The 26,583-nt window shown below is 43.0% G+C and overlaps 1 protein-coding gene across 3 annotated transcripts in view; it reads right to left on the bottom strand.

Annotated features, from left to right (window-relative positions):
- MGAT5 (alpha-1,6-mannosylglycoprotein 6-beta-N-acetylglucosaminyltransferase) overlaps positions 1-26,583 on the bottom strand; it is a 338,284-nt gene that overhangs the window by 122,944 nt on the left and 188,757 nt on the right. For all 3 annotated transcript variants that reach the window (XM_042948514.1, XM_042948515.1, XM_042948516.1), the window contains 3 exons: positions 17,954-18,030; positions 16,805-16,894; positions 1,274-1,345 (listed from right to left, as the gene is read on the bottom strand). In XM_042948514.1, the coding sequence (XP_042804448.1) occupies positions 1,274-1,345; positions 16,805-16,894; positions 17,954-18,030 (239 nt within the window). The remainder of the gene's footprint in view (positions 1-1,273; positions 1,346-16,804; positions 16,895-17,953; positions 18,031-26,583) is intronic.

Raw genomic sequence — 26,583 nt, 5'->3', positions numbered from 1 at the left:
TTGGATACAACCAGTGACTGAAATAACAGAAAAACATTAACACTTGTATTTATTTCATCTAACATGTAGAACATGCTAACTCCCTCTCTCAGGAGTCATCACACTTCATTCTCAAAACTCACCTGATCCCTCCTTGACCCAGCCATCTCCCAAGATTCTCACGGTCTACAGCATGGGTCAGCAAACTGTGGCTTGGGGGCCAGATCCTCATCCTCCTTGCTGCCTATTTTGGTAACCTAAAGTTCCACTGGAACATGGCCATGCCTGCTCATTTATATCCTGTCTATGCTGCCCTCTGCACTCAAGGTCAGAACTAAGCCATTCCAACAGAGACCTTACAGCCTGGTAAGATGAACATATTTACCATCTGGTCTTTTTAAAAAAAAAAATTTTTTTTAACATTTATTTATTTTTGAGACAGGGAGAGACACAGCATGAACAGGGGAGGGTCAGAGAGAGGGAGACACAGAATCCGAAGCAGGCTCCAGGCTCTGAGCTGTCAGCACAGAGCCCGACGCAGGGCTAGAACTCACAGACCGCGAGATCATGACCTGAGCCGAAGTCGGCCACTTAAGCGACTGAGCCACCCAGGCGCCCCTACCATCTGGTCTTTTACAGAAAAACTCCGCTGATCCCTGGTTTAAAGAATAAAGACTTAAGCTTTTGGGGTGGCACAGAAAACCTTTCACAGTCACTCGTGATCTTCTCAATCTCATCTTTCCCCAAACCATCTTCATCCAAACCCCTATGGCCTCGTCCACTGAACCATGCTCTACTCCCTGAAAACCAACCCTTGCACGTGCACCTTTCTGCTGCACATCAGATACACCTTCCTCTCCCTGATCTACTATGAACACACTCATCATTTGGAATTTAGCTCTAAAGACACTGTCTCTTTTTGCACCCGTCCTAAGCCCTGAAGGCTAAAATCATCACTTCCACATTCATTTCCACCGGACTGTCATTCAGCATTCGCACAGGTGTGGACATTGTTTTCAACCATCACCTTCGTTAGGTCACACAGCGCCCCCACATCTGGCACCAGGTCTTATTCCTATGGGTAGCATATCACTCAGGAACCCTCAGAGAATTGCTCAATAAACAGACACTACGGCTTAACTGATTTGACCATCCAAATTTGCACAGGCCTGCCGATACAAGTTCTTCAGGTTACCATTATTTCAGGTTACAGTTGGCATTTCTAGAAGACTTCACACGTATTACTTAGCATCAGAACCACATTGTAAGCCTAGTTCCCAACAACCCAACTCACCAATGAATTATGATCAGCTTCTTCATAGGGATTTTTTGCTCTCCAAGGTAAATGAGGACACCAGTTTTCAACCTGAAAAATACATCGGAGACATTAAGTATGCTGGTTCACCTGGAAATGAATTCATGTATGAACAAAGCACCACACACCCTTCCTGGCACATGGAGCACTACATTTAAGTGGTTATTACTACTATTAGTAATATTCATGATTTCAGCTAGTAGTACAGAGACAGGTGCCCCCTCAGACGAAACAATAATAGCAAAGGTCTTGTGGAGCCCACAGTCCACACTTTACATCTGTCCTTCAAAGTACTTCACAGCGACTGATTCCTTCACCGGGTAAGCCTCACGTGTCTCCACCAGAAGGAGAGGGGGTCTTACAGCAGAAAGGGACAAGACTGAGATTGCAGGGGAATGAGAATGGAAGGCAGGAATGATTCATTATCTGCTGTGGCATGTCTGGAAAGGAAACAGCAGGGCATTTTAGGCACGGAGCTCAATCTTTTATCTCAGAATTAGGAAAGCAGCTGATCGTTTAAGGCTAATTGATCAAGGCTTTCCCTCATTTTATGGCTGTTCACTGCACACTATCTCATCTCAAGGAAGAAGATGGTAAAAACTATTGGAGAAAGAGATCAAAGGAAAAAGGATAAAAAAAAAACAAACCCTCAGTAATCTTGTGAGAGCCATTCTAGAAGATGGACTGCTCTGTCAAATGCACAAAAGTTGAGAGAGTTGGGGGAAAGAGGAAAAGGTTTTACAGAAATTACTTCAAAAAGGTTATGGAAGAAAAGTAGGCAAAAATCACCATTTCTAATAAAAGAAAAAAGAGAACTGCACTGACTAATCTTGCTGGCCATACAATTCCAAGGTGGCACGTTACCCACGTACAAATATGCAGTGAGATTATTAAAAGATGGCTAAGAAAGAGCCATGTAAAGTATTTTTTTCTACAATTTTTCTCTGGTGAGATGGACTTGTAGGAACAGAGCAAGTGGGCAGGGGGCACTCGGAGGGCCAGCGAGCAGGCAGGTACACGTACGGCCACTGCCTTGGAGATCAGTGACACAGGCTCGGTCGGGATGGTCTGCCCTCCAGCCCCGGGTGTGTTTTCAAATAAACACAGCAGTTTCCCTAATCTAGAAATTGCTCTTAATGCAAGGTGATTTTTACTATGACCAAAATAACTGGGTGATTTGCATAAAGCCATCTGCCGCTGCAAATGAAGTGAAAGCAGTAAGTGGAGGGGAACAAAGCTTGGGGGAGGGTGGAATCCCTGGATAGGAAAAGAGCAATATTCTCTTTTTTTTCTTGTGGCATAAAATTAGACTCTACCATATTTGTGAATGACTTCAGAGACTCAAAAGGACTCCCCAGGAGGAAAGCTGAAATGGGCTTCTACTCATAAAATATGAAAATACTAGCTTGCCTTGGATGCCCGTGTCTAATTACGGAGACCTTACAGCAATATCACCAGGAGAAGCAATATCTGGAGCTCCACAAATGTGAAAAATGAGGCAAAATCAGCCAAAAAGCAGCCTGCAAGCAGATGAAGCCTCAGCTGGTCCCAGCAGCAGTGCAAACATCTGTACCTTGTATTCTTAGAGCAGAATGAATTATTTAATTCAAATTAAATTTTTGTAAATGCACTAAATAAAACATTGCTAGAAGCATATTTGCAACGTGAAGGCTTCGAATGGACCGCAGCTAGCATTTTCCACTGTGAGAGCTTCATCCTCATATAAGAAGGATGACGAGCAACCAGAGCACAGATCTGAAGTCAGCCTCACACTAAGTCAGTCACAAAATGTTCACGGCAACACGCCAGGATAAAAAATTTCCCCACAAATAGCATAATAGGGAAAGATGAAACAAGACGATGAATAAAGAAAGTCAACCGAAAGGAGAGGGATTAGCGAGACGAGATACTGATAAAGGAGAACACATTCCCTCCTCACTCTTCCGTCCTAAAAAGAACCTTCCAAAACTCCCTCTGATGAAAATACTGTCCAAGGTGATCTTCTGAAATATGACTTCACTACAGAATATTCAAAACTTTAATTCCTCTTTGAAACTGATCATCCATCTCACTTCTTGTTACTCTAAATCACTGCGTAATATTTTGCAAGGCTTCAAGGGCATCCCTGAAAGTGCAGAATATGGAGTCAGTGTATTGTAGCTTTTAGCAAGGAATCTTTCTGCTACATGTTCACTCGTAATGGAGGACAAACCAATCATGAACATCCTGACACCTAATGAAGATAGTGGGGTTTTAAGGTTGCTGTTTTTGTACACAGTGATAGGGTGACTGGCCAACAAAATAATTAAATTATACATAAACCTATTTCTCCATGGGGAGAAAAAAAACACTTTTTTCCCCCCTGAAACCTCAGAGGATTACCAAGATTGGAAGCAAGCCAGTACTGGCAATAACTCTAAGTACTGAAACAAACAGCCTTCAAATGAGCAACATTTTCCTAAATAAGAGTGTCATTAATAACACTCAGGAAAAATCTTGCTCAAGGCTAATAACTCAACCTCCTAATCCCTAATTTTGTTTTCTGCCTGATTTACCTGGGGCCGTTTAAGGAGTCTAACCCCCTAGCAGGGCATCCTACCAAGAAAGCTGGACCCCAGCATGAGCCCACCGCTTTCCTGCTGTGGATGATTTCTAGTCCATTCTTAAGAACTCTTCTGTTCTCAGAACCCTCAGGGCCTGCATCGGCCTGCTCCCTTTTCCCACCCATTCCTTTGGCCATACCTTTCTAACTGTGACCCTGGGGGCCCTCCCTGGGACAGGATTTTGTATTTGCCCTGGGAGCAGGAACGCAGGATGTGGCACTGTCCACTCCCACCCCTGCCTGGCTCCTGGGCACTGGGGAGCTCTTCCTCACGCCCATTTCCAAGGATAGTCCGCAAGTCACCACAGCACGTCTAAGAACTGAAAACCACCTGAGTTCATGGCAGTAGGCACACAAAAATCAATAGAGGGGCCAAACCATTACTCAAATAACCTTCAATTTGAAGGCAAACTCCTTTCACAGAACCAATCTTTTTAACACACTATCTTCAGGCCACAAAATGAAGAGGAAGGAAAAACAGAAAAAGACCAACCACGCTAGAAATTTGGAATGTTAAAATGTATTCCACAGAGAGGGACCTATAAATCACCTTTCTGGAATGAGGAGATACAAAATTAACTGATTTGATTTTTGACATGCCCCCTCCCAATGATGTAAAATTCTTTGACCTGAGAAGGTTTTGCAGCTTAATCACACACAATGTGAATAAAAACAAAGGCCCTCAACGGCTCAAGTAGGTCACGCTCACTTTCAAGGTCTGTAGTAGAATGGACAATTCATTATACTTAAGAAAAAAGAAATTGCTGGTAGATACATTTACAACTCAAGTTAGATTTTATATATTTACTTTTTTAATGTTTACTTTTGAAAGAGAGAGATAGAGAAAGAAAATGAGCAGGGGAGGGGCAGAGAGAGAGAGGGAGAAACCAATCAGAAGCAGGCTCCAGGCTCTGAGCTGTCAACACAAAACCCGACCTGGGGCTCGAACTCACAGACTGCCAGATCATGACCTGAGCCAAAGTTGGATGCTTAACCGACTGAGCCACCCAGGTGCCCCTTGAGTTAGATCTTACAAGAGAGAAAAGAAGTAATAAGATTACAGCAAAAACTAATAGGAGATTTAACACACAGATGCATGTATTTATGCATAACTGGTATAACTCTTTATAGTAACGTTCTACTCTTCTGAAAGAATAATGATGAGGCACTGTTACAGCCTCTTCTCTTGTGATTAATGTGAAGTGTTTTGCTCTAATGGATCACTGACATATAGAATTTCACGCTGTATTTTTCAGATAGTAAGTGCAATCAAAATTAAATGAGAAAAGTGCATAAGAAAGGTGAGCTTATCTCTGGATGATGGTGTTATGGGTGCTTTTCATTTTCTTCTTTATGCTAATCTGCACACGATGATTTTTTATAATGAATGTTTATTAATAGAATAATTTTTAAAGGAATGACATTATACAAGCATACATTTACTGAAGGTTTATAATAAGTGAAGGTCTCTGGGGAAAAAAACAAATAAGCTAGCATGCATTACATCATTTGAACCCCTGAAGAGCCCTGTGACACAGGCACCATCACCAGGTTACATGTGAGGAAATCAAGGCTCCAAGGGGTTGGGGACTTCCAGAGGTAAGCTCACCAGTGAGCTGCAGGGGTGGGTGACGAATGCGGCCTGCCTCTCCCCTGACCGGGACACATTACAGCCATCCTTAAAGGTCAACCTTCATGGAGAACAGATAGCTGCTGAGTAGGGAAAGAGTCCTGAATGTGGAATTAGCCAAAATGAATTCTGTGCCCAGCTCTACCAACAACTCGCATATAACCTTAAACCACTTGGGTTCTAAGTGTTCTCAACTACAAAATCAAGTAGTTGGCTCCACTGACCTCTTGTAATCCGACTGATTAAACTCTAAGATCTGGAAAAGATAATTTTACATCATCCTATGGGGTCAGTTGGTTATATATCCAAAGGATATAGTTGACTATGTATCTATTCATTTAATACACTGACTATACATATATAGGCACACACATATACATACATGCATTTGTCATACTGATGACATATCAAATCAATTTACTCATTAAGATACATACTTAAAAAAAAAAAAGACTTCTCTATCCCACTCCCTACCCCACTCACTCCCCTTTCTCAAGTTTCAAAATGCCAATGAAAATGGTCAAAGATGTCTACACATCAGTAAGTGGTTTAGCTCTCCAGACTGGTCCTCTGCATGAAACACCTGAGCTGATTAATATTTTGGCCATACTGTTTGTTCAAAATGGTTGTGTATGGGGGACAGGCGAGGGAAAAAAGGATAAAAACAAAAGCTATACTCTCCTGGGAGCCAAGCACTAGGATAAGCACCTGATTACCTCATTTGGTCTTCAAATAATCCCTTGGGAAAGGCCACTTATCATGCCAGATGAAGACACAGAACAGGAAGGACCCATAGCTGAGGACTGATATGCCATCTGTCCTGCCCCAAAGCCTATGTGCTTCATCCCCACGTGATGTGCACAGAAACCAGACCTCTGTGTCCTACACTCCTGCAAGCACGGTCTTCAATGTTAAAATATTATTGCCTAAATCTTTTATATAAAATCCTTCAAAACAAGTTTGCTCTGCTCCTACTGTGTGGCAAGTGCTATAAAAGCAATGAAAGCAGGAATGGCTCCCTGCTGGCAACTCTTGCCCCCAACGTCTGTTCTGTACAGCAAGAGTGATTGTTTTAAAGCCTAAATTGGATCACATCCTATGCTAACTCAAACCCTTCAGTGGCTTTCTCCTTGCACTTAGAATAAAACACAGAATTCATACTGAGATCCTATAGAATTTCACCTCAATCCTTACGGTGCCTGCCTCACTCCCCCTTCTCTACACATGAGACCATCCTGGCAAGTCCAAACAGAACATTCCTACCTCACACAGCTTGCCAGATTCATGTATATATATTGGGGGTGGGGGTGGGGGTGGGGGAAGGATACCCAGTTAAATCAAAATTTCAGATAATAATTTTTTTAAAGTACAAGTATGTCCTATGTCGTCTTTGTCACCTACTTATAGTTTTAAAAAAATTACTCTTTACCCAAAATTCAACTATCATTGAGTACCCTGTATTTTACCTGGTAACCCTCAGGACTTCGGCATTTGCTATTCTTTCCATCTGAAACACTCTTCCTTCCAGAGAGTTCCATGTGTCAGTCCCTTACTTCCACACTATGCTCTAACTTCTCTTCAGAGAAGCCTTCCTGACCCACATACTTGGCCACTCTGTGTCCTTACTCTACTTTTTTTTTTCCCCCTTGAAACACTCACTACTTGTGCAAATTATATTCACAGTTTGAGTGGTGAATAATTCAAAGACATGACTTGAGCACTAAAGATATTCATGAGGATATGCTTTTCCACGTATGTGGCATTTCCCCATTTTCATCACTTCATGAGAACCTTCCAACAATACAACCAAGGCAGGTGACACAGGCTTTCCCCTGATCTCAGTGAAGAAGAAGGAGATGGAAAGCTATAGGCAACATAGGTAGTTGTATCCAGGCAGGCATTGGAGCCTCATGTGTTTTCTAGAATATGGTACTATTGCCCCCTATCAAGGGAGGCAGGAATGTTTTCAGCAAAAAGTTCCAATGTGCAAGAGGGAGCCAAGGGCTGAGCAATCCAACATAGTTCTCTGGTGGTTAGGGAAGGGTAAGAACTTAAACCAAAGCTACAGTAAGTATTCCACATGCCAAAAACTAGTAAGGTGCTAAAGACAGCATGTCATAGAGTTTCAAAAATCCATCCCAAATCACTGCAGGAGAAGCAGCATCAATCTTCCTTCACACAGGAGAGGCAGCAAATGAATTCCTCTGCAGCCAACCACACGGAGACGCACTGACATGCTTCCTATGACCAACCAGCTGTCCCCAGGCATGCTTCCTGCTGTGCAAGGCCCAGTGGCAAACTGGACCCACTGGGCTGCATCTACACTTTGATAGCCAAAGGCACCCAATTTACACAAGTAGTCACATTCTAAACGCGGGTAGAGTTCCTCTTCTCTGTTCATAGGCAATTTTGCCTGAGGCATAGTTCCAGGCAAATAATGCTAAAGTGACAGTGAGAATAAAACATGGGCAAAAAAAGCTGTGCCTTCTAATAAAACTGGTCCATTCCATTCTAACCGTCCAATCTGAACCCCTGCAACGCCTCATACATCTAATATGAAAGAGTATTATCTTCAATTGTTAATAAGTGCTTGAAATACCCCTGGCTTCACATCTCAATGTTTTAACAGATTTTCAATGCTACAAATTTCACATTTTTCTCAAGGTTAGAAAGGTGATAGCTGGGAGAAGTTACTCAGAACAAATAAAACTTCTATTGCCTTTTTTTAAAAAAAAAGCCTTTAAATAAAATATTTCATTCAATAAATATGTATGCCAGACACCATTATTTCTGTGAACAAGAGACAAAAATCTCCCCAGAGATTAATTTCCACGCACTTGTTTTTAATAATGGATGTTAGGGGCGCCTGGGTGGCTCAGTCCGTTAAGCATCCAACTCCGGCTCAGGTCATGATCTTGCGGTGGGTGAGTTCAAGCTCCACGTCGGGCTCTGTGCTGACAGCTCAGAGCCTGGAGCTGGCTTCAGAATCTGTGTGTCTCTCTCTCTGCCCCTCCCCTGCTCATGCTCTCTGTCTCTCAAAAAAATAAATAAATGTTAAAAAAAATTAAAAAAAAATAATGGATGTTGATGGTCACCCCAGGACCTTTGAACTTATTGTTGCCACTGCCCACTTAACACCTCTGCCAGACATGTGCACCTCTTACTCTCTCACCTCCTTCAAATTGGTGCTCAAATATCATCCTGTCATCTTCTCAGTAGGGCATTTCCCTACTGGTCTATCTAAAACTGACACCATCAGAGCACCTGGCTCATATCAGTCGGTAAAGCATGTGACTCTTGATCTTGGCGTTGTAAGTTCAAGCCCCACGATGGCTGTAGAGATTACTTAAAAATAAAACCTTAAAAAAATAAAATAAAACTGACACCATCATTCCTTGTAAGCACTTCTTAGTACCCTCTCCTGTTTTATTTTTCTCTACGGCACTTATTGCAATCTAAAAGATATATATTTTACTTTTGCTTTTGGCTGTCTTCCCCTATAAAACATAACCTTAATGAGGAATGTTCACCTTTCTGTTCATTGTTATATCCCCCAGCACCCAGCAAAACCCGAGAGCAATGAAGGCTTCTGGCACCCAAACTGTGCTCTCCTACTAACAGGAACGAGTGATTCTTGAAGAAACGGCCAATTTCAGGTCTAGGGTAGAAATTGTGTAGGATGAATCTGGAAGGTTTTGTCATACTAGATAAATAAAAACTATTAGAAACCATCAGAGTCATGTCAAAAGGATTCAGAAGACAATATTAATTGGCTCCCATTGGCCAAAGAAAGGGCAGTTTGAGAACCAGTAAGAAAATAATTGGAGTAGATTGAACATATCAAATATGTTTCAATCAATGACTTCATAATGATAAAACCAAAAAGCATACTAACAAAATACTGGCCCAATGGAAGATGTTAGTAAACCAACAGAGACACAATGGTTCCTATATGAGCCGCCTCTCCTGGCAACTACATACTAGAGGAGTGGTCACCTCTCCTCATCAAGTATTCCTGGTATATTAAGAAGGAACCCCTAATGAATTAATGAACCCAGGCGCCAACCATCAACAGGTGCTAACATCATAAAAACAGAGACACTGGGCACTGTGTGCCTCCTGAGAGAAGTAGACAATACCATCCATGGAGAAGTCTTGCAAAAAAAAAAAAAAAAAAAAAAAATTAAGTCTGACTCTGATCAAGTCTCAGACCTACCTATCAATTTACAGGAAATAAAGTGGGGAGAGAACCTGATTATACAATGACACAAGGATGTAATCATCAGAATTCAGAGTATAACAAACTAAGACAAATGAAGAAGTTTCTTAAAAACAAAACAAACAGAAAAAAAAGAGGGTGGGGAAAGAGATGGAAGGAAACCTAAAATTAAAAAGAGACTTTAGAGACACCAACAATTCTAATGTATGCTCACTGCTTGAAACCCAGTTCAAATAAATAACCTTTAATTTACAAGACTGCCTAGAAAATGCAAACACTAACCTGGGACTATATGATATTAAGGAATTATGTTAATTTTAGATATAAGATGGTATTATTATCAGTTACACTGGGAGTAGATTCAGGATTCCAAGGAGTCTTAAAGATGCATTTTGAAACATTCACAGATCCTAAGACCTTTGGATTTGCTTCAAAATAATGGACCAGCGGAGGGAGTAAATGAAATTGGCCATGAATTGACAACTGCTGAACTGAGTCATAGGTACATGGGACTTTGTTATACTCTTCTCTTTGGTATGTTTGAAATTTTCCACATTAAAAAAGTTCAAAACATAAAAATTTACAGTGATTTTATTGGCATGCAATAGAAATGGCAAGAGACAGTATTGAAAAGTTGGCAAAACACAAATTGGAGGCGACTGCACTGAAGCCCTGTCTGACACATGGGTTTCAAGGAAGGAGCCAAGGGGTGTTGGTGTGGGGTTTGCCAGTCTTGGAATTTTCCCTTCTAATTTTTGTTAAGGCAGCAGGCAGAGCAAGAATTCTAAGCACAAATGATGTCGTATGTGAAACTTACCAACAGGAGGCGTCACCAAGAAGATAAGCCTGGAGGAGTGTGGGGGAGTCTGAGCCCACAGAACCAACAGATCTGTTAAGGTGACTGACAAACACTGAGCTGTAGACTCAGGAACTGTTTTAAAAAAATCAATTTTCTAAGGATGCGTTAGAATTCAGGTAATAAGAGCAGCGAAAACACACGGATGAAAAAGGTACCAGTAAAGGCTGAGCTCAAAAAGTAGAAAGAAGGAGATCATAAATTTCTGCTACCTGCTTTACTGCCAAGAAATATTATCTCACAGAAAGGGGATTTCCCATCTCAAATGGTTACACGTTTAAAAGGTATGTGTTGGTATTCTCAGGCAACAGTCTAGTGATATTTTTAAAGAACTCCCTGACCTGTCCCAAAATGTTACTTATGTTTTTTCATTCAGGTTTTCTCCCACAACCAAAACAGTCAATTCTTCATCGCTGCCCACTCTGACAAATTAGTCTATGCAACACCATTTCTAAGTTATCTCTAGCAGCCAACACAGCCCATAAATCCAAATCATTGTACTGGTTATTAGGATTTCATTTCATGCTCGCATTCACAAACATTTAAGCTTTCAACCTTTGCTGTTGGGCATTAATCTTGGCATTAATCAAGGGATTAAGTACGCTGAATTTAAACTCAAGGTTAATAGCATACTCAGCCAATATTAGTTTTACATATTGCCAAGGGAAAACAGAAAAAGGCAAAGACCTTTCTGCCTGTTGTTCGTGAAATAGAAGACACAGATTGATGAGTAAGGCATGAAATTGCTTCTTTTGTTCCTTCATGAAGGAGTCTCACACACCTACATACACACACATACACACACACTCATTAGTCCAGCCCAAATTGGCATTTGAAGCAACAGGCTTGTATAAATCCTAAGATCCAGCCATCGATCGCTGGGTAATTTGCTTATTTTCGAGCAACTATACATGCAAAGGCAACATAAGTGTTTAAAAAAAAACAGCACAAACAAATTAAGAAGTCTAGAAGGGTATGATAGTTGCTAGTTGCTAGAATAACTGTGTAAAGAGAAGAAAAAAACTGTGTGGGTGTCAGGTATATCAGCATCATCTATCAATGTAATATCAAGAGAGGTAAAGAAATTCATTCCAAATTTCCTAAAATCTGTTAGCAGTAAAAGGCCCTGCAGAGAGCTAAGTTAATATACCTGAAACAATGACAGAGTAATTACTTTATAGAGCCTTGTCTCTATGAGGGGAATAGTTACATGGCTCGCAAAAACAGATACAGAAAATAAACTGCCCGATGATCTGGAAATGCAAGGCTGCCTAATGAATCATTCATTCACTGTCACCACTAGAAATGGCTGAGCACCTGGTTTTCATGAGTTACATCCTCAGGAGAATCAGTGCTGTTTCTCCTTTTGAGGGAGGGTATCAAAATTTTGAGTATTCAAAAACTAGCAATGAAGATTCATTAATTCAAATTAGCTCAAATAGCCATATTTCAAACACAACAGGCTTGGAGCATAGAAGTGAATGCAAAGTCAAAGGTAGTAAATCACTTATTTACCTGAGTTCAGTTTTCCTTTGACATGAAGGGGCAACAGTAATGCCAAGTGCAGAAACACTAAGCACTTGACCTCTCTGAGCCGCTCTGATTTGGCTATTACTCTGAGCGGGGGAGAGGTTTAAGTGAGGTTGTACATTTGAGGTGTCTGGCCTACAGTGGGGCTCAGTAATGTTTCATTCTTCTCCTAATGTCTTCTACCAAACAAGGGCAACACCAAACTCCTTACCACCACATCCAGTCCCTAGCCCAGTGTCAGACACATAGCAAGCATCTGTGGGAATAATGTGGGGAAATATTGATGGTTGCACTTTCTGGGATTTACTAAGAAAGACGTGTAGACTGCAAGTTGGTGAGGGTACAAGCACAAGTTTACAGACCCATAATTCAGTGGAAGTTGGCACATGGAGACGACCCAGGGGAAGAAAAATGAAGGCAGAGTGCCACCTCCTAGGACTGGGCTGAATCTCAATGCCTCAATTCAACTGGTGACTGACCGTTGTTACTTCAAGTCCTTTTTTTATCTGTCAAAGCTCTGAGGTTAGACACAGAGATAGAAGCCAGAACTGGCTCTTCAAGAAGGATTAAGAGGAAAAGTCACTGGTACATCTGTTGATCAAGTAAACAAATCAAATGAAGATGTCTCTCTTAATTGTCTTTCCAATTCCAAGAGAAACCTGGCATATGATATGTGGTTAAATGAAGTACCAAAAAAAAGAAGGAAGGTTTCAAGAAAGCAAGAGGGAAAACAAAACAAAAGCCGAGACCAGAAACCAGATGCTGTCCAGGATTTTTAAAATACTAGCACAGAATTAACTGGCTTTAAAAACCACCTCTAGCCATTTCAGATTAACGACGGCAGGGACGCAATGTTTTTCCACAGGGCCAGCTCACAGCTCCAATGCAAACACAAGGGCCATATGCAGAGAGAAGAAGTCACAGGGAATAGCTGAATTTCTACGTTACCAGAAGTCAAAGGATCTAAAATTAAATTAGAATGATGAATTAGAACCAGAAATTGGTTCTAATTATAAAACAAAATCGAGCTCCCACATAAAATGTCCCCATAACTGAACGCAAATAATGACGATATCAAAACCCATAAAAATGCCGACCGTGTTTACTGAACGTCATCCATCTGCCCGGCTCTATTCTAACCATGTTCCCATATACACTCAGGAATCCTCACGGTAGGATCCTTTAAAGACAAAATTAAAATTACTACTTTTGAAAGGCAGTATTTGCCATCCAAGAGGCCACAGTGGTGAAATTCTTCTCCAGCTCTTAAAGAATATCTATTAAGATGCTATGATAAAACACATTTTTTTTTTTTTAAAGGCCAGAATTCCAAGGTTATTTTCAGATTTAAACTAAAAGGGTTTCCTGGTTCTCTCCCCAGGGAAATTCTCTCCACCCTGTCCAGGCTCCACCACCTGCCTCCATTCTTCCTCTTCCATTAGACTCTTAATGAATGCATACCATGGTGCCAAGAAAACTCCTTCTCACCAATTGCTGACATTCAATGAATATAAGGGAGGTTCAGTAAGTGCTCACTGAACTGAATTCAGCTGAACAAAAACAAAAGCCTGATCATCTGCATAAGAAGAGTGAGGTAAAGGTTAATAAAGCACCATTCCACACCTTGGAAAGGGAAAAAATAGTTACAGGTTCTGCAATGAAACACCTGGGCTCCAGTATTAAGACTACATTGGGGCGCCTGGGTGGCTCAGTCGGTTGAGCTCCGGTCATGATACCTCGGTGCGTAAGTTCAAGCCCCACATCAGGTTTGCCACAGTCAGTGCAGAGCCCACTCCTGATCCTCTGTCCCCCTGTCTCTGCCCCTCCCCTACTTACACTCTCTCAAAAAAAAAAAAAAAAAAAGTTAAAAAAAGAATATATGATTCATCACATCTTTGCACAGCCCAGTCTGTCCCACACTCATCAGAACCTCACTTTTCTCTCACCTTATCGACATCCTTCCTTCACTGTGAGTTGGGTTGCATGGCAGTTTCAACGGAAGGGAACTGGGTCACCAATAATCTCAGTCCCTTTCCATCTGGACTGTTCTTCCATACCTTCCCAGCTCTGGCTCAGGAGATGGAGGGAAGGCTGACATGGGAGGTAATGCTCTACCTGTAACTCAGTAGCACACCCAACATGCAAACTCTCAGAAAGGCAGGAAATTAGCCCCACCTGTCAATCAGGGAGCACAGCTGGACTCTGGCTGAATTCCATCAAGTGGAAAGAGGAAGGCAACTTTTGAAAATTAAACTGAATGAGGAACCTTTTCCTCAGGGCTAGAAAGGTGCTTCTAAATTGACTTCTCACTGGAGCACAGGTTCACCCAAGACCCCACGCCTTACTCCTCTGGAGAAAGAGATGAGAAGGTGGGGCATAGGCCACCTCAGCCAAAAACACGCTCAAATGCTACAGAATTAATTTGCCGGCAGTCTGCTAATAGGAGCATCACACAACCAACTCTCTGGGCTTTTAATTCCCGAGAGGTATTTTAACTATCATTAGCTCTGAGGCTTCTTATGATGGCCATGGGGTGGCCATGGTGTGACCATGTAAAAAAAAAAAGTCTCATGGGGTGGCCATGGTGTGACCATGTAAAAAAAAAGAAAAAAAGGTCTCAGTGGATCTTAAAAAGGAAAGGGACATAAAGTAAAGAGACACACTGCACAGAATTCAGGGCCATAGGCCCTGTGGCAATACTGGTTTGGCCTCCATCCCCCAAAGCTGTTCCCTGTCACCCCGTGACACAGAAGAGAGGTGCCTGAGTCCCACATGAAAGACTATGTCATTTAGGCTCAAAACGGAGGCATTCTCCTTCTTGTGTGGTAGCATCATGGAGCTGTTATTATGGCAATAGCACACGCAAGGGCACATCCTCTGAAATTAGACAGCACCCAGTTCACAAGCCCCTCGGGCTGCCTTTGTCCATGAAGCGTGGAGGGGAAGCCAGCTTTTGATCCCCTACTCAGTTCTTCCCCTGTACTTGTCCCCATATGGTCCTGACTCTACCCCACCTCCCTCCAGGGTCACATGAGAATCATCAAAGCCTGGGACAAATTTCAGATGGTCTGTAAAATGTCCTGCAACACTTAAAAAAAAGAAAATAAGCTGCAATTTAAATTCAAGGGTAGAAATGGAAAAGAAGCTCAGGCTGGAAATAACTCAGCCTGTAAGCAAATTGCTAACTCAGCCAAAAAGCCCAGGAAAAAATGCTCAACATCATTGATCATCAATGAAATGCAAACCAGGGGCGCCTGGGTGGCTTAGTCGGTTGAGCATCCCTTTCAGCTCAGGTCATGATTTCATGGTTCATGGGATAGAGCCCTGCATCAGAGTCTATGCAGACAGCATGGAGCCTACTTGAGATTGTCTCTCTCCCTCTTTCTTTGCCCCTTCCCTGCACACACACTCACACACATACACACACTCTCGCATGCACACACACTCTCAAAACAAATAAACTTTAAAAATTTTTAAAAGAAAATGCAAACCAAAGCTACAATGAGTTACCACTTCACATCCATTAGCACGGTTACTTCAAAAAACAGAAAACAACAAGGGCTGGAAAGGATGTGAAGACACTAGAAGCCTCATGCCTTGCTGGTGGGAATGTAAATGGAGCAACCACTTTGGAGAAGTGTCGTGGTTCCTCAATAAAATAAAAACAGAATTAACATATGATTCAGCCATTCCACTTCTGGATATACACCCAAAAAAAAAAACGAAAGCAGGGTCTCAAAGACTGAGATGTACAGCCATGTTCATAGCAGCATTATTCACAAGTGCTAGAAGGTAGAAGCAACCCAAATATCCATCAATGGATAAATGGATAAGCAAAATGTGGTATATAACATAATGTGGTATTATTCAGCTTTAAAAAAAGAAGGAAAGCCTAACATATGCTATAATATGACACGGATGAATCTTGAGTTCATGATGCGTAGAGAAGGCACTCACAGAAAGGCAAATACTGTATAATTATATGAATAATGAGAGTAGTCACAAGCAGAGTAGTCACAAGTCAAATTAGAATGGTTGTTTCCAGGGACAGGAGGGAGACGGAATGGGGAGTCATTGTTTAATGGGTAGAGTTTCAGGTTTGCAGGATGACGTGTTCAGAAGGTGGATGGTGGTGATGGTTGCATCGTAATATGAATATACTTAATTCCACTGACCTATACACTTAATGGTCAAGATGGCAAATTTTATGTTACATGTATTAGACTAGATTGTTTATTTTTATTTTTTTAATTTTTTTAAATTTTTTTATTTTTTTACTTTGAGAGAGAGAGAGGGAGGAAGGGAGAGGGGCAGGGGGAGAGGGGGAGAATCTCAAGCAGGCTCAGCATGGAGCCCCACAATGGGGCTTGATCCCATGACCCTGGGATCATGACCTGAGACAAAACCAAGAGTCAGATGCTCAATCAGCTGAGCCATCCGGGTGCCCCTATTTTACTAGATTGTTTTTAACTGAGGAAAGAAAATGTAAATAGCTACATTAGCCCGGGTTTTTTTTTTTTTCTCAAGGGAAAAAAAATCACCCTATTAAAGAGCAGGGAACCTATTAAAGAAGGGAACGACAGGTCCACCATGTAAAAACAATACACAAATTTCAGGCTGTACAACAGGCTCACCACTTATTTCCACACCCTGAAGCCAAAGAAGCAACTCACCTCACTGAGGTAAATAAAGAAAGAGCAGGTGGACCCATCCACTCCGTAGTCTGCGTAGCAGGGATCCGAGCGCCACATATCTTTCATCCACTGAAACAACAAGAACCCGGTAAGGACATCTACAAGCAGACCGTGTTCGGTGGCCCTGTACATCCCATGACAGAGAAGGCTATGAAGGGCAAGGAGAAGTGAATGGCTCAGACTGGGGCCTGAGGTTCATTGTCAGTGAGCTGAGGTCAGGACAACAGATGCCCAGTTTTCCAGATGATTCACAGGTAGACGCTGGCTTGAGCTGGGCCTTAGCAGAGGTGTGCAGGGTAGAGGAAGGCCGTGAGACCACCAGGCAGTAAAGCCCAGGACAGGCAGTGGCCAGGAGAGTTTTATCAAGAGCAACTGCCTAATCAAAACCCCTTTCACCCAGAGAGCTACAGTTGCATAAGCCACAGGACAGGTCCTGGAACAGACAGTGTGAATGAGAGCAGGCGTGCAAGGTGTGCATGGCATGTGTGAGTCCCACAGAGGAACCATGTTAACGCTTCTGGGGTTTGCGCTCACCATCCTAAGCATACACTGGAACCAAGACTTTTCTCTGAAAACTAGTGAGTAGGGTTGTGGTCTCCCTCAGGGCAGGCCATATAAAAAGAACTTTTAAAAAAAAAAATCCTAAGAGTGAAAGAGTGTCCAAATGTCTCAGGTTACTCAGCTGCAAATGCAAATGTGACATTTAAATCACAATCTGGAGACCTCGTGGCAGGGGGGCCTGGGGACTGGGGGAGAGGGAAGTTGGGCTCTATATAATGGCAGCTCCTTGTCAATGGCCCTTGAAGGATCACCTGCTGGAGGCTGGGAAAGCCAGGGGGAGGCAGCTTCAAAGACACAGCAGGAGCCCAAAGTGGCCCAGGCTCTTTCACTCTGACCAGTTAGAGCCATTGTGGACTGACCCCATGAAGTTGGCATAAGCACACAAGGGTTGTCATGGCCACAGCCCCAAACTGGCAGAATTGAGGCATCCCTTCGATGACTCCCTTAAAGGGCTTGCTTGCCATCTGTATTGCTGGGGAGTTAGAGAGAGGGGAGGGGAGGAGAAGGAAGAGGGTGTTAGTGAAGAAAAAAGGTGAAGGGAATGAATAAACATTACTTGGGCCTTACCTTGATTTTCCCCTCGCAGTGGGGGTAGCCATCCATAGGAGGCAATACACATTTTTCTTGAGCTCCATTAATGATATCTGCAAAGATGAAACAGAACAAAGGATACCATGAAGTTTATGAGACACAAACCTACCATCTTTGTAAGCAATGGGCAGGGAAGGAAACAGAAACAGGAAGCCATGCTCTGACCTGTGGAAGCTCTCCAGCTGCCAATAGGTCCAGCTGGTCTGCAGTGAGGACCTGGCCCAAGAACAGCCCACCTATAGGATGGCCAGAGACCTATGATGCATGTGGCCCAGCCTGAACGGGTGAGCTACACCAATCAGAGGGTTTGCTTGGAAATTTGCAACTTGGTAAGAGAAACCAAACAAGTGGAGAGCAGGAGATGAAGCCATGAGATTGGGAGGGACCACCAGGGCCATGTCAGGCTGTGCAAACTGAGGTCAGGAATACCTTCATGACATGTGCTTGAGCTGAGAAGCTGGCAAAAAATAGGCAAATAGAACGGTAGTACAGAGGAGGAGAAAGCAACCAGACACATCAGCAAGGTACAGCATCTTCTGGACGTGGTTCTTACATTTCTGCAAAGATCTCCTTATGCTTCAAATATTTCCTCACAATAAACTCCCTTTCTATTAGCTAGCTCTAGGGGATTCCTATTCCTTTTGATGACAAGAGTCAGAACAAAAAAGAACGCCTTTAAAAAGCTTACTGTTTAGTGGTGGACCACAGACAAACAAGTAAACCACTGAACAACAGTGTAATAGACATTATGTTGGGGCGGGCCAAGGGAAGGACACCCACCCCAGTCTCTAGGATCAAAGACGACTTCCTGGATCTAGTGACATCTTAGTGGAGATAGGAAGATGAAGCAGGAGTATGCCAGGTGAAGGGGCAAGGTAGAGATGGTGTTCAAGGAACAGGCTCCAAATGCAAGGACGCACACTGAGTGGAATGCAGAAATGGGAGGTACTGAGTGGTCAGAAAGGAAATCAGGCAGGGCCCAAACCAGAAAGACTTCAAGCAAGCACCCTGATAAAGACTTTATTTATTTTTCAAGTGTTTATTTTTGAGAGAGAGAGAGAGAGACATTGAGTGAGCGAGCGAGCAGGGGGAGGGGCAAAAAGAGAGGGGGACAGAGGATCCAAAGTGGGCTCTGTGCTGACAGCAGACAGCCCATTGTGGGGCTGGAACTCATGAACCACAAGATCATAACCTGAGCCAAAGTCAGATGCTTAATGGACAGAGCCGCCCAGGCGTCCCTGCCCTGATAAAGACTTTAAGCTGAGGGAAGGGAAGGGCAGGGCACTGAAGGCTTCTAAGAAAGGAATAGTTAAGATCAGCCTTATGTTTAGGAATGATCATTTTAGCTGGAAACTGGGACAGCTCTAAAACTACATGTTTCTCTTTGAGGACCAACTGTATTTTCCAGACACGTTTGGAAAATGCCACAATTACTTATGGCTGACAATTTTCTGTTCAAAGTACTAATGAGAAATTAGATCCCAAACTACAGTATTGTTTGACAGTGTTATTCAATGTTGGTGGCTGCTGGGGCTAAAACAGAAATTGTACCTGTCCCTTGAAAATTAGTTCCTCTGACAGTCTGAAACAGATTCTTCACCTCTTGATTCAGTGTTCTCATCACCATTCCACCCTCCACCTAGATAACTACAGCATAAAATCAATACCCTCCTTCTCATGGACTGGAGGCAGCGTCATTTAGTAGTGAACATGGACGATACTTAGCTTGTCAGAGCCTCTGTTTCTCCGTCTGTAGCACTGAAATAACTGTACCATTATTTCATCCAGCTCTTATTAAGTAAGCTAATACTTGTGCAAAGTCTAGTCTGGCACTCCCAACAGCTGACTCTCGCCACAGACCACAGTGCGTGCTTAAAAAGTTGGCATTCGTTATATAATTCCATGCCACTTATACTCTATCTAAGAAAGCAATATTTCAAAAGCACGGATCTTCTAGAAACGCATTCTCTGCGTTTTTGAGATAAATGCAGGCTTGAGGTGGTACATCTCCCTATAGCTCTCCTCCTTTCTCACTTGTAAGGGGACAGCCAGCCTCAGAAACCACTAACAAATGCCTCACCAAAGGACAGAGGCACTTTTCAGTGACTACTTATCCTATTTTTGTCTCTGATTTTGCTTGGTAACATTTACCAAGCAAATAAATAGCACAGGATCCAAGACAGCAGAGTCTGAAACAGCTGGGGGTCGGGGCAATCAGACATTTAGAGGGATGATTACGGAGAAATTCCCCCCTTCTTTCACACACTGTAAGCATTACACCAGTTCCAGACATCCAGAGCCAGAAATTATGGAAACTAGAGTCTATAGAGTTAGAGGTATGGTACCATGGAGTGAACAGAAACCACCAGATGGTAACATAAACCAACAGGTCCACGAAGGCCTGCAAGGAAAGCCTGGTTGCTGACAGTGTGGGTCCTTTCCATAAAGAGTTTCAAGGAATAACAATATGTTATGCCAAGGGTTGGCAAACCTTTTCTCCAAAGGACCAGAGAGTAAATATTTGAGGCTTGGCAGGCCATACTGTCTCTGCCACAACTATGCCACTGTGGATTATAACAGGAAAGCAACCACATATAATAGGAAAATGAATGGGCGTGGTTGTATTCCAATAAAACTTTGTTTTCAAAAACAGGCACAGACCCCTATATTTGCTATGCCAAGACAGTCACAAAATGAGGATCCTAGTTGCTGCAAAGATCTGATGAAATGACTTTTTTGAGGACTCCTGCAGTCACTCCTCTGCCCCTACCCTTTCACCACCTGGTTAAAGCCCCGCCCTTGAAGACCCAGCTCAAGATTCACCCACCGAAGAATTAGGCCCAATTCCTCCTTCCCATGCCAAACCAGAATTTAGTTAGGATTTAGTGCTGCCTCCCTCTCAAGTCTCTCTCACAGCAGTGAGTGATCTCGTTCTTTCCTCCACATGTGCCCACTTGCCTCCTAGGATGTAAGGCGGTGATGGGAAGGTTATGTCTCCATGCCCCATCACCAGGCACTCAGTAAGTGCCGGCTGATTGAATAAACACACCTGCTGCACCTGCTTCGCCTCTCCCCGCTGACTCTTCAGCTCACGGACAACCAGACTGAGCAGAGAGACCTGTGCTGGAGCAGCGTTTTTCCTTCTCTTCCACCTGGCAGTTCGTCAACTAATCCATAAGGGTTGTCTTCGCAATTCCATTAATTTATGACGGGTTTTCTATTTAGTTACAGAGTGACGAGTTTGCATAAGCAATGCCGTCCAGAAGTGGAGTTAAATGGCTTGAGGCTCTGGGGTTGGAGGGATCCATGAAAGGAAGAAATAGAAAGTGCTGGCCTTCCCAGGGAGGGATGGAGCTACTCCCTAAATCCAACCACCAGTAACCTGACTCCCAGGAAACTGAGCACAACCCCCCATCACCTCCCAGGTCCTAAGGGGTCTCAGCACATCTAAGAGGAAAGCTCCCCGTTTTGTTTCGATCACAAAGACGAAAACTCATTCAATGACGTTTTTTATTAGTCTGTACACAGAAGACACTGCTACCTAGAGAAAGACCCTGCAATATAAGGTTGGTTAAAAAACAAAAATTCAGGTCAAAAAAGGTTAATGTTACTGCTTCAGGGGAGATTTAGCTTACTGTATATTAAGCACTTTCAAAAAAGGGACTGGATTCTGCCACAGTATATTACCGGAAGCTTCTTCTCTCTGACATTCCCCTGATGTTCTTTCTCCCAGTGTCAAATTTTTTCATGGTAAAAGGGCAAGGGGAAAAGAAAGATGATAACGTAAGCAAAGAAGCTCAGCTCTTACTACTGTTCAGGATTCAGTTTCATCCCTTACCCTCCCAAACCAGCCCAAGTGTGTCTTTCACCAAAGACTTCACCACTGCACTGACCGTATAGCATTGTCAACCAGGTATTACACAAAAGGCAGACAGCCTAGGTGTGAAAATTGTGTTGTTTTATCAGTCACCTGGACCCACACAGTACAGCAGGGGCTTGGATATTGGGTTTAACCTAAGAAAACACTTTTCTTGGGGCATCTGGGTGGCTCAGTCAGTTAAGTATCCAACTTCGGCTCAGGTCATGATCTTACAGCTCGTTGAGTTCCAACCCCACAATGAGCTCTGGGCTGACACCTGGGAGCCTGGAGCCTGCTTCAGATTCTGTGTCTCCTTCCCTCTCTGCCCCTCCCTGGTTCACACTCTGTCTCTCTCAAAAATAAACAAACATCAAGAAAAAAAGAAAACCCTGGGTGCCTGGGTGGCTCAGTCAGTTAAGCATCCGACTTCAGCTCAGGTCATGATCTCACAGTTTGTGAGTCAGAGCCTCGCGTCGGGCTCTGTGCTGACAGCTCAGAACCTGGAGCCTGCTTCGGATACTGTGTCTCCTTCTACCTCTGCCCCTCCCTAACTTGTGCTCTCTGTCTCTCAAAAAGAAATAAATGTAAAAAACAATTTTTTTAAAAAAAGAAAAGAAAAAAACCCTTTTCTTATGCTCAAAGATGCTCACCACTCAGGAGCAACACGTGTGCAGGAGGAACAGAAGTGGCAAAAGAGGTCATAAACACACACAGAGCAGGTGTCCCTGTCAAGTGTGGAGTCAAGTTCTCCGTGACAGTCCCCACATAGGCATATACACTGAGGGAGAGATGTGCTGAAACAGTAGCACTTTCAATAAATACATGGAAGCAACAGAGAGATGGAATCAGACACACTGAGGATTTTTACTCCTGCTTGCCTGCCTCTGAGGAAGGAAGGAGGGCACAGACAGGCTCAGAGATAGTTGAGGACAGAAATAGGTGATGTAGGAAATGAAAATGGGTGCTAACTTCCCCGGAGGTATCACCTGCCTTCCTAAGGTGCTGGCACATACATGGTTACATTTTATACTAACCACAGCCTCCTGAAAAGGAAGGCAGTGACCTCATCTTATAGCTTGGAAAGGGGAAACTTTAAAATCCTCAGCACATACCTCCAAACTCAGCCCACAGTCACCAGGACTGTCTCTCAAACGCCTGCTGCCTGCCACGTGCTGAAATGTCAAAGCTGTATCCCTACAAGACATGGGCTGCGCCCTCACGGTGTGGGGGTGGAGGGTCCTCATATGACAGAGCAAGATACATGTTAGCTGAGCCAGCCCCCCGGAAAGCAGGATAGGCCCCTCAGTGCTTTGGCCCAGTGCCCAACACAGCACCTGGCACACTGCCAGATGCACAGAACTCTTCTCAACAAACAGATGGACGAATATAACAAAGGAGTGAAAAGCTGAAGTTCCAGAGAAGGGAGTAAGAGAGACAGAAGAAAGGGGATAGGAGATCCTCATGTCTAGTAACTGTACCAAGCATTTCAAGTTCTGGATTACACATCAATAGAGGCAAAGGAATTTGGGTTTGATGTAAGGAAAAATGGCAGGAAGGTGCAGCAATCAAAGAAGAGTCATTTCAGACGCATGGAGCAGGACATGGCCTATCCCCCATGTGAATTACTGATATTCACACCTTACTGGATTTTAAAAAGAGAGGCTTATAGTTTTGTGAGAAATACAGCATGTATGTCATCACATTTTACGTCCGATGCAAGACTCACTGGGTACCGTACAAGGATCCCTCTATGTTTTAGCTGCCCACTTCAACACACATACACGGAGAGACTGTCGTGTGCTTATTCAAAGCATCGTCAACTACTAACCATGCTGCCTCATGAAACACTCACCTATGCTAACTTCAAGTTAACAATAACTGCTCTTTACTGCTGAACAAGAGAGAAATCAAGAGATATACATATATATTTAAAAAAAAAAAAAGAGGAGGGTGTAATCAGGTGTCATCCTTAATCCTGATTCTATCAAGGCTCCTAGGTGGCATTGTACATAAGAAACCTGAGTCCATAATCCTAGGCAATGATGATAAAGTGAGGACGTGGAGGGGACAGAGAAGGGGAGGGGGAGGTGGTCATAAGTGAGTCCCACACAGAACAGTTACTTCAGAGTGAAAGCTGACCTTACCAAGAAGACAGCTTCCTCTGTCAACACTCAGTTTTCTGTATATTAATTATAACAAGGATGACTAGTGTTTGAAATGGCACTTGTTTTCAAGTGTGGGACACTGGAGAACATACTTATACAACAGTACCATTAACTCTGGATCTAGAACTGAATATGCATCTGAGAGGTTAAGGATGTCTGATTCCCTCAGAGCTATTTTATAGGGAGGGGGAAGGAAAGTAAAGAAAAAGTAGGTTAAAAAAAAATCTCAGAAACCTCACCCCAGGAAGTTTTAGGGAACTGAGTTTAGTCTCCTCATCCACTTCCTTTGCCAAAAGCTTAGATGACCATCTACACGAGTGAGGGCTCGATTCTGCCAAAAGGCACCCCACATATATTTCCTCTCAAAAGATAAAGGGTCTCCAGTGATTGCATTTTGTGTGTAGGACAAGGCAGTGTTTCTCTCAGAACACCTGATAGGAACATGCAGCCCCCGTTATCAGATGGCCCCTGCAAAGCACCCACGTGTGCACGCCACTGGCCCAGCTGTTCCTCGCCATCTGGGAACGGACTCCATCTCTGCGCTCAGCCTGGAGACGAAACTCCTGCCAGCACTTCCATCAGCTGGCCTGGCTTCAGGAGCTAATAGCAGTAAATCGGACAGAAATCAGCCATGGTGAAATATAATCTCCCATTAAAAATGACCTCACCGGTCATTCTCAGCTTGGCAAATATTCATTAAGGGCCACTTTACATTGGCATTATAAAAAAAGTGATTTAATTTCTATAACTGAGTCACTCCAGCCCCAGGGTTCACGGGAACAGGAAGCTCTCTGCCCACCAAAAGGAGCCGGGGACAACAGTGGGTAACATACACAACTCACTCACAGACCCTGAGGGATATATACTGGGCACCTTGAAAAGAATGGTGTGTATTTTGTTTTTTAACTTGGGAAGCTAGAAATACAATCATTGTACCAGAAATTTTTACAGTTGCAAAGGACTTCTGAAGCCCTATCAGCAAATTGCTGATGTTTCCTGATGCGTTTTACAGAGGTTTACAGAGATGAAGTGCTTTATTCATCCAGTGATTAAGGAAAACTCATTAAGCATCTCCCATATGCAAGGTATGCTACATGTTCAAGCCAGGCCTCTATCTTCTAGTCAAGATTATTACCACCACACTGTTCCCAGCTACTAAAAGGCCCACCACTACCATCACCACCACCTTCACGTTCTGCACAGGGAATCTCAAAAGTCAATAATGAAGACTGAAATGACAAATTCTTACTCCTTGCTACACCTCCAAGGACCTTATGGACTTGCTAAACACCGAGAGCCTCAGGACTGCCCACACACCAATGCTGTGGGCGTCATGCAAGTCAACGAGAAAATCATATTCAATGTACAGCTTCTCCAGGTACTTTTCAAGAATGGAACCAATATGGAAAAAGAATGCAGTTGTGAGGACCATGAAAACACAGTAACAGCCAAATAATCCTAGAGTATTTATGCTGCCCTTTGTCATACCCTCTTGCAATATTGTTGTGGTTTTTTTCAGGGTTATCTGCCAAACAATTTTTTAAGTCAGCATTAATAACGTTTTCCATATTGTTGGTGAAACATAATTAAAAAGAGGACCTTAGCATAAGATTTCCTGTGTGAGAGGCCAAGTCTAAAAGAATGTCACACACACACACACACACACACACACACACACACACACACACCACCCCTCCATTCTGATAACACTCCAGGCACTTCCTATTGATAAAAACATGTCAGATTCCTAGGAATATCCAGGCAAAAAAAGGGTGGTTATCACACACCTAGGAGCACATATGTGTGGTGGGCAGAAAATCTGCCACTGACAAGAAAAAGAAAGTTTACCATCATTAGTCATCAGGGAAACGCAAATCAAAACCACAGTGGGATAGCATGTCAGCCAGTAAAAGAGCTATAATTAAAGACTCAGATAGTAACAACTGTTGGCAAGGATGTGCGGAAATCAGAATCCTCAAACACTGCTGGTGGTAATCTAAAATGGTGCAGCTATTCGGGAAAACAGTCTAGAAGTTCCTTAAAAAGCTAAAAATAAGAGTTACCATCTGATCCAGCAATTCCGCTCATAGGTACACACCCAAGAGAAATGAAAATGCTCTGTCCACACAAAAACTTATACACAAATGTTCACAGTAGCATTGTTAAGAGCCAAAAGTGGCAACAAACCCAAATGGTCATCAAGTGATAAATGGATAGACAAAATGTGTCATAGCCATGTGACTATTATTCAGTCATAAAAAAGAATGACATATTGGTTAATGTGACAACATGGATGAACCTTAAAAACATTAAGCTGAGTCTAAGAAGGCAGCCACAAAAGACAAGTAATTTCATACATATGAAATGTCTAGAATAGGGAGATCTATAGAGAGAGAAGTAAACTGGTGGTGGCTTAGAACTGGGGGAAGTAGAGGTTGGGAGGGAGTAGTGAAAATTCACAGTACAGGATCTCTTTCTGGGGTGATAAACATGTTCTAAAATTGTGGTGATGTGGTAGCACAACTCTGAATATACTGAAAGCCACTGAAATGTATACTTTAAATGGAGGAATTGTATGGTAC

Source organism: Panthera leo, chromosome C1 (assembly GCF_018350215.1).
Source record: "Panthera leo isolate Ple1 chromosome C1, P.leo_Ple1_pat1.1, whole genome shotgun sequence".
Lineage (NCBI taxonomy): Eukaryota > Metazoa > Chordata > Mammalia > Carnivora > Felidae > Panthera > Panthera leo.
This window is presented reverse-complemented; position numbering and strand designations above follow the sequence as displayed.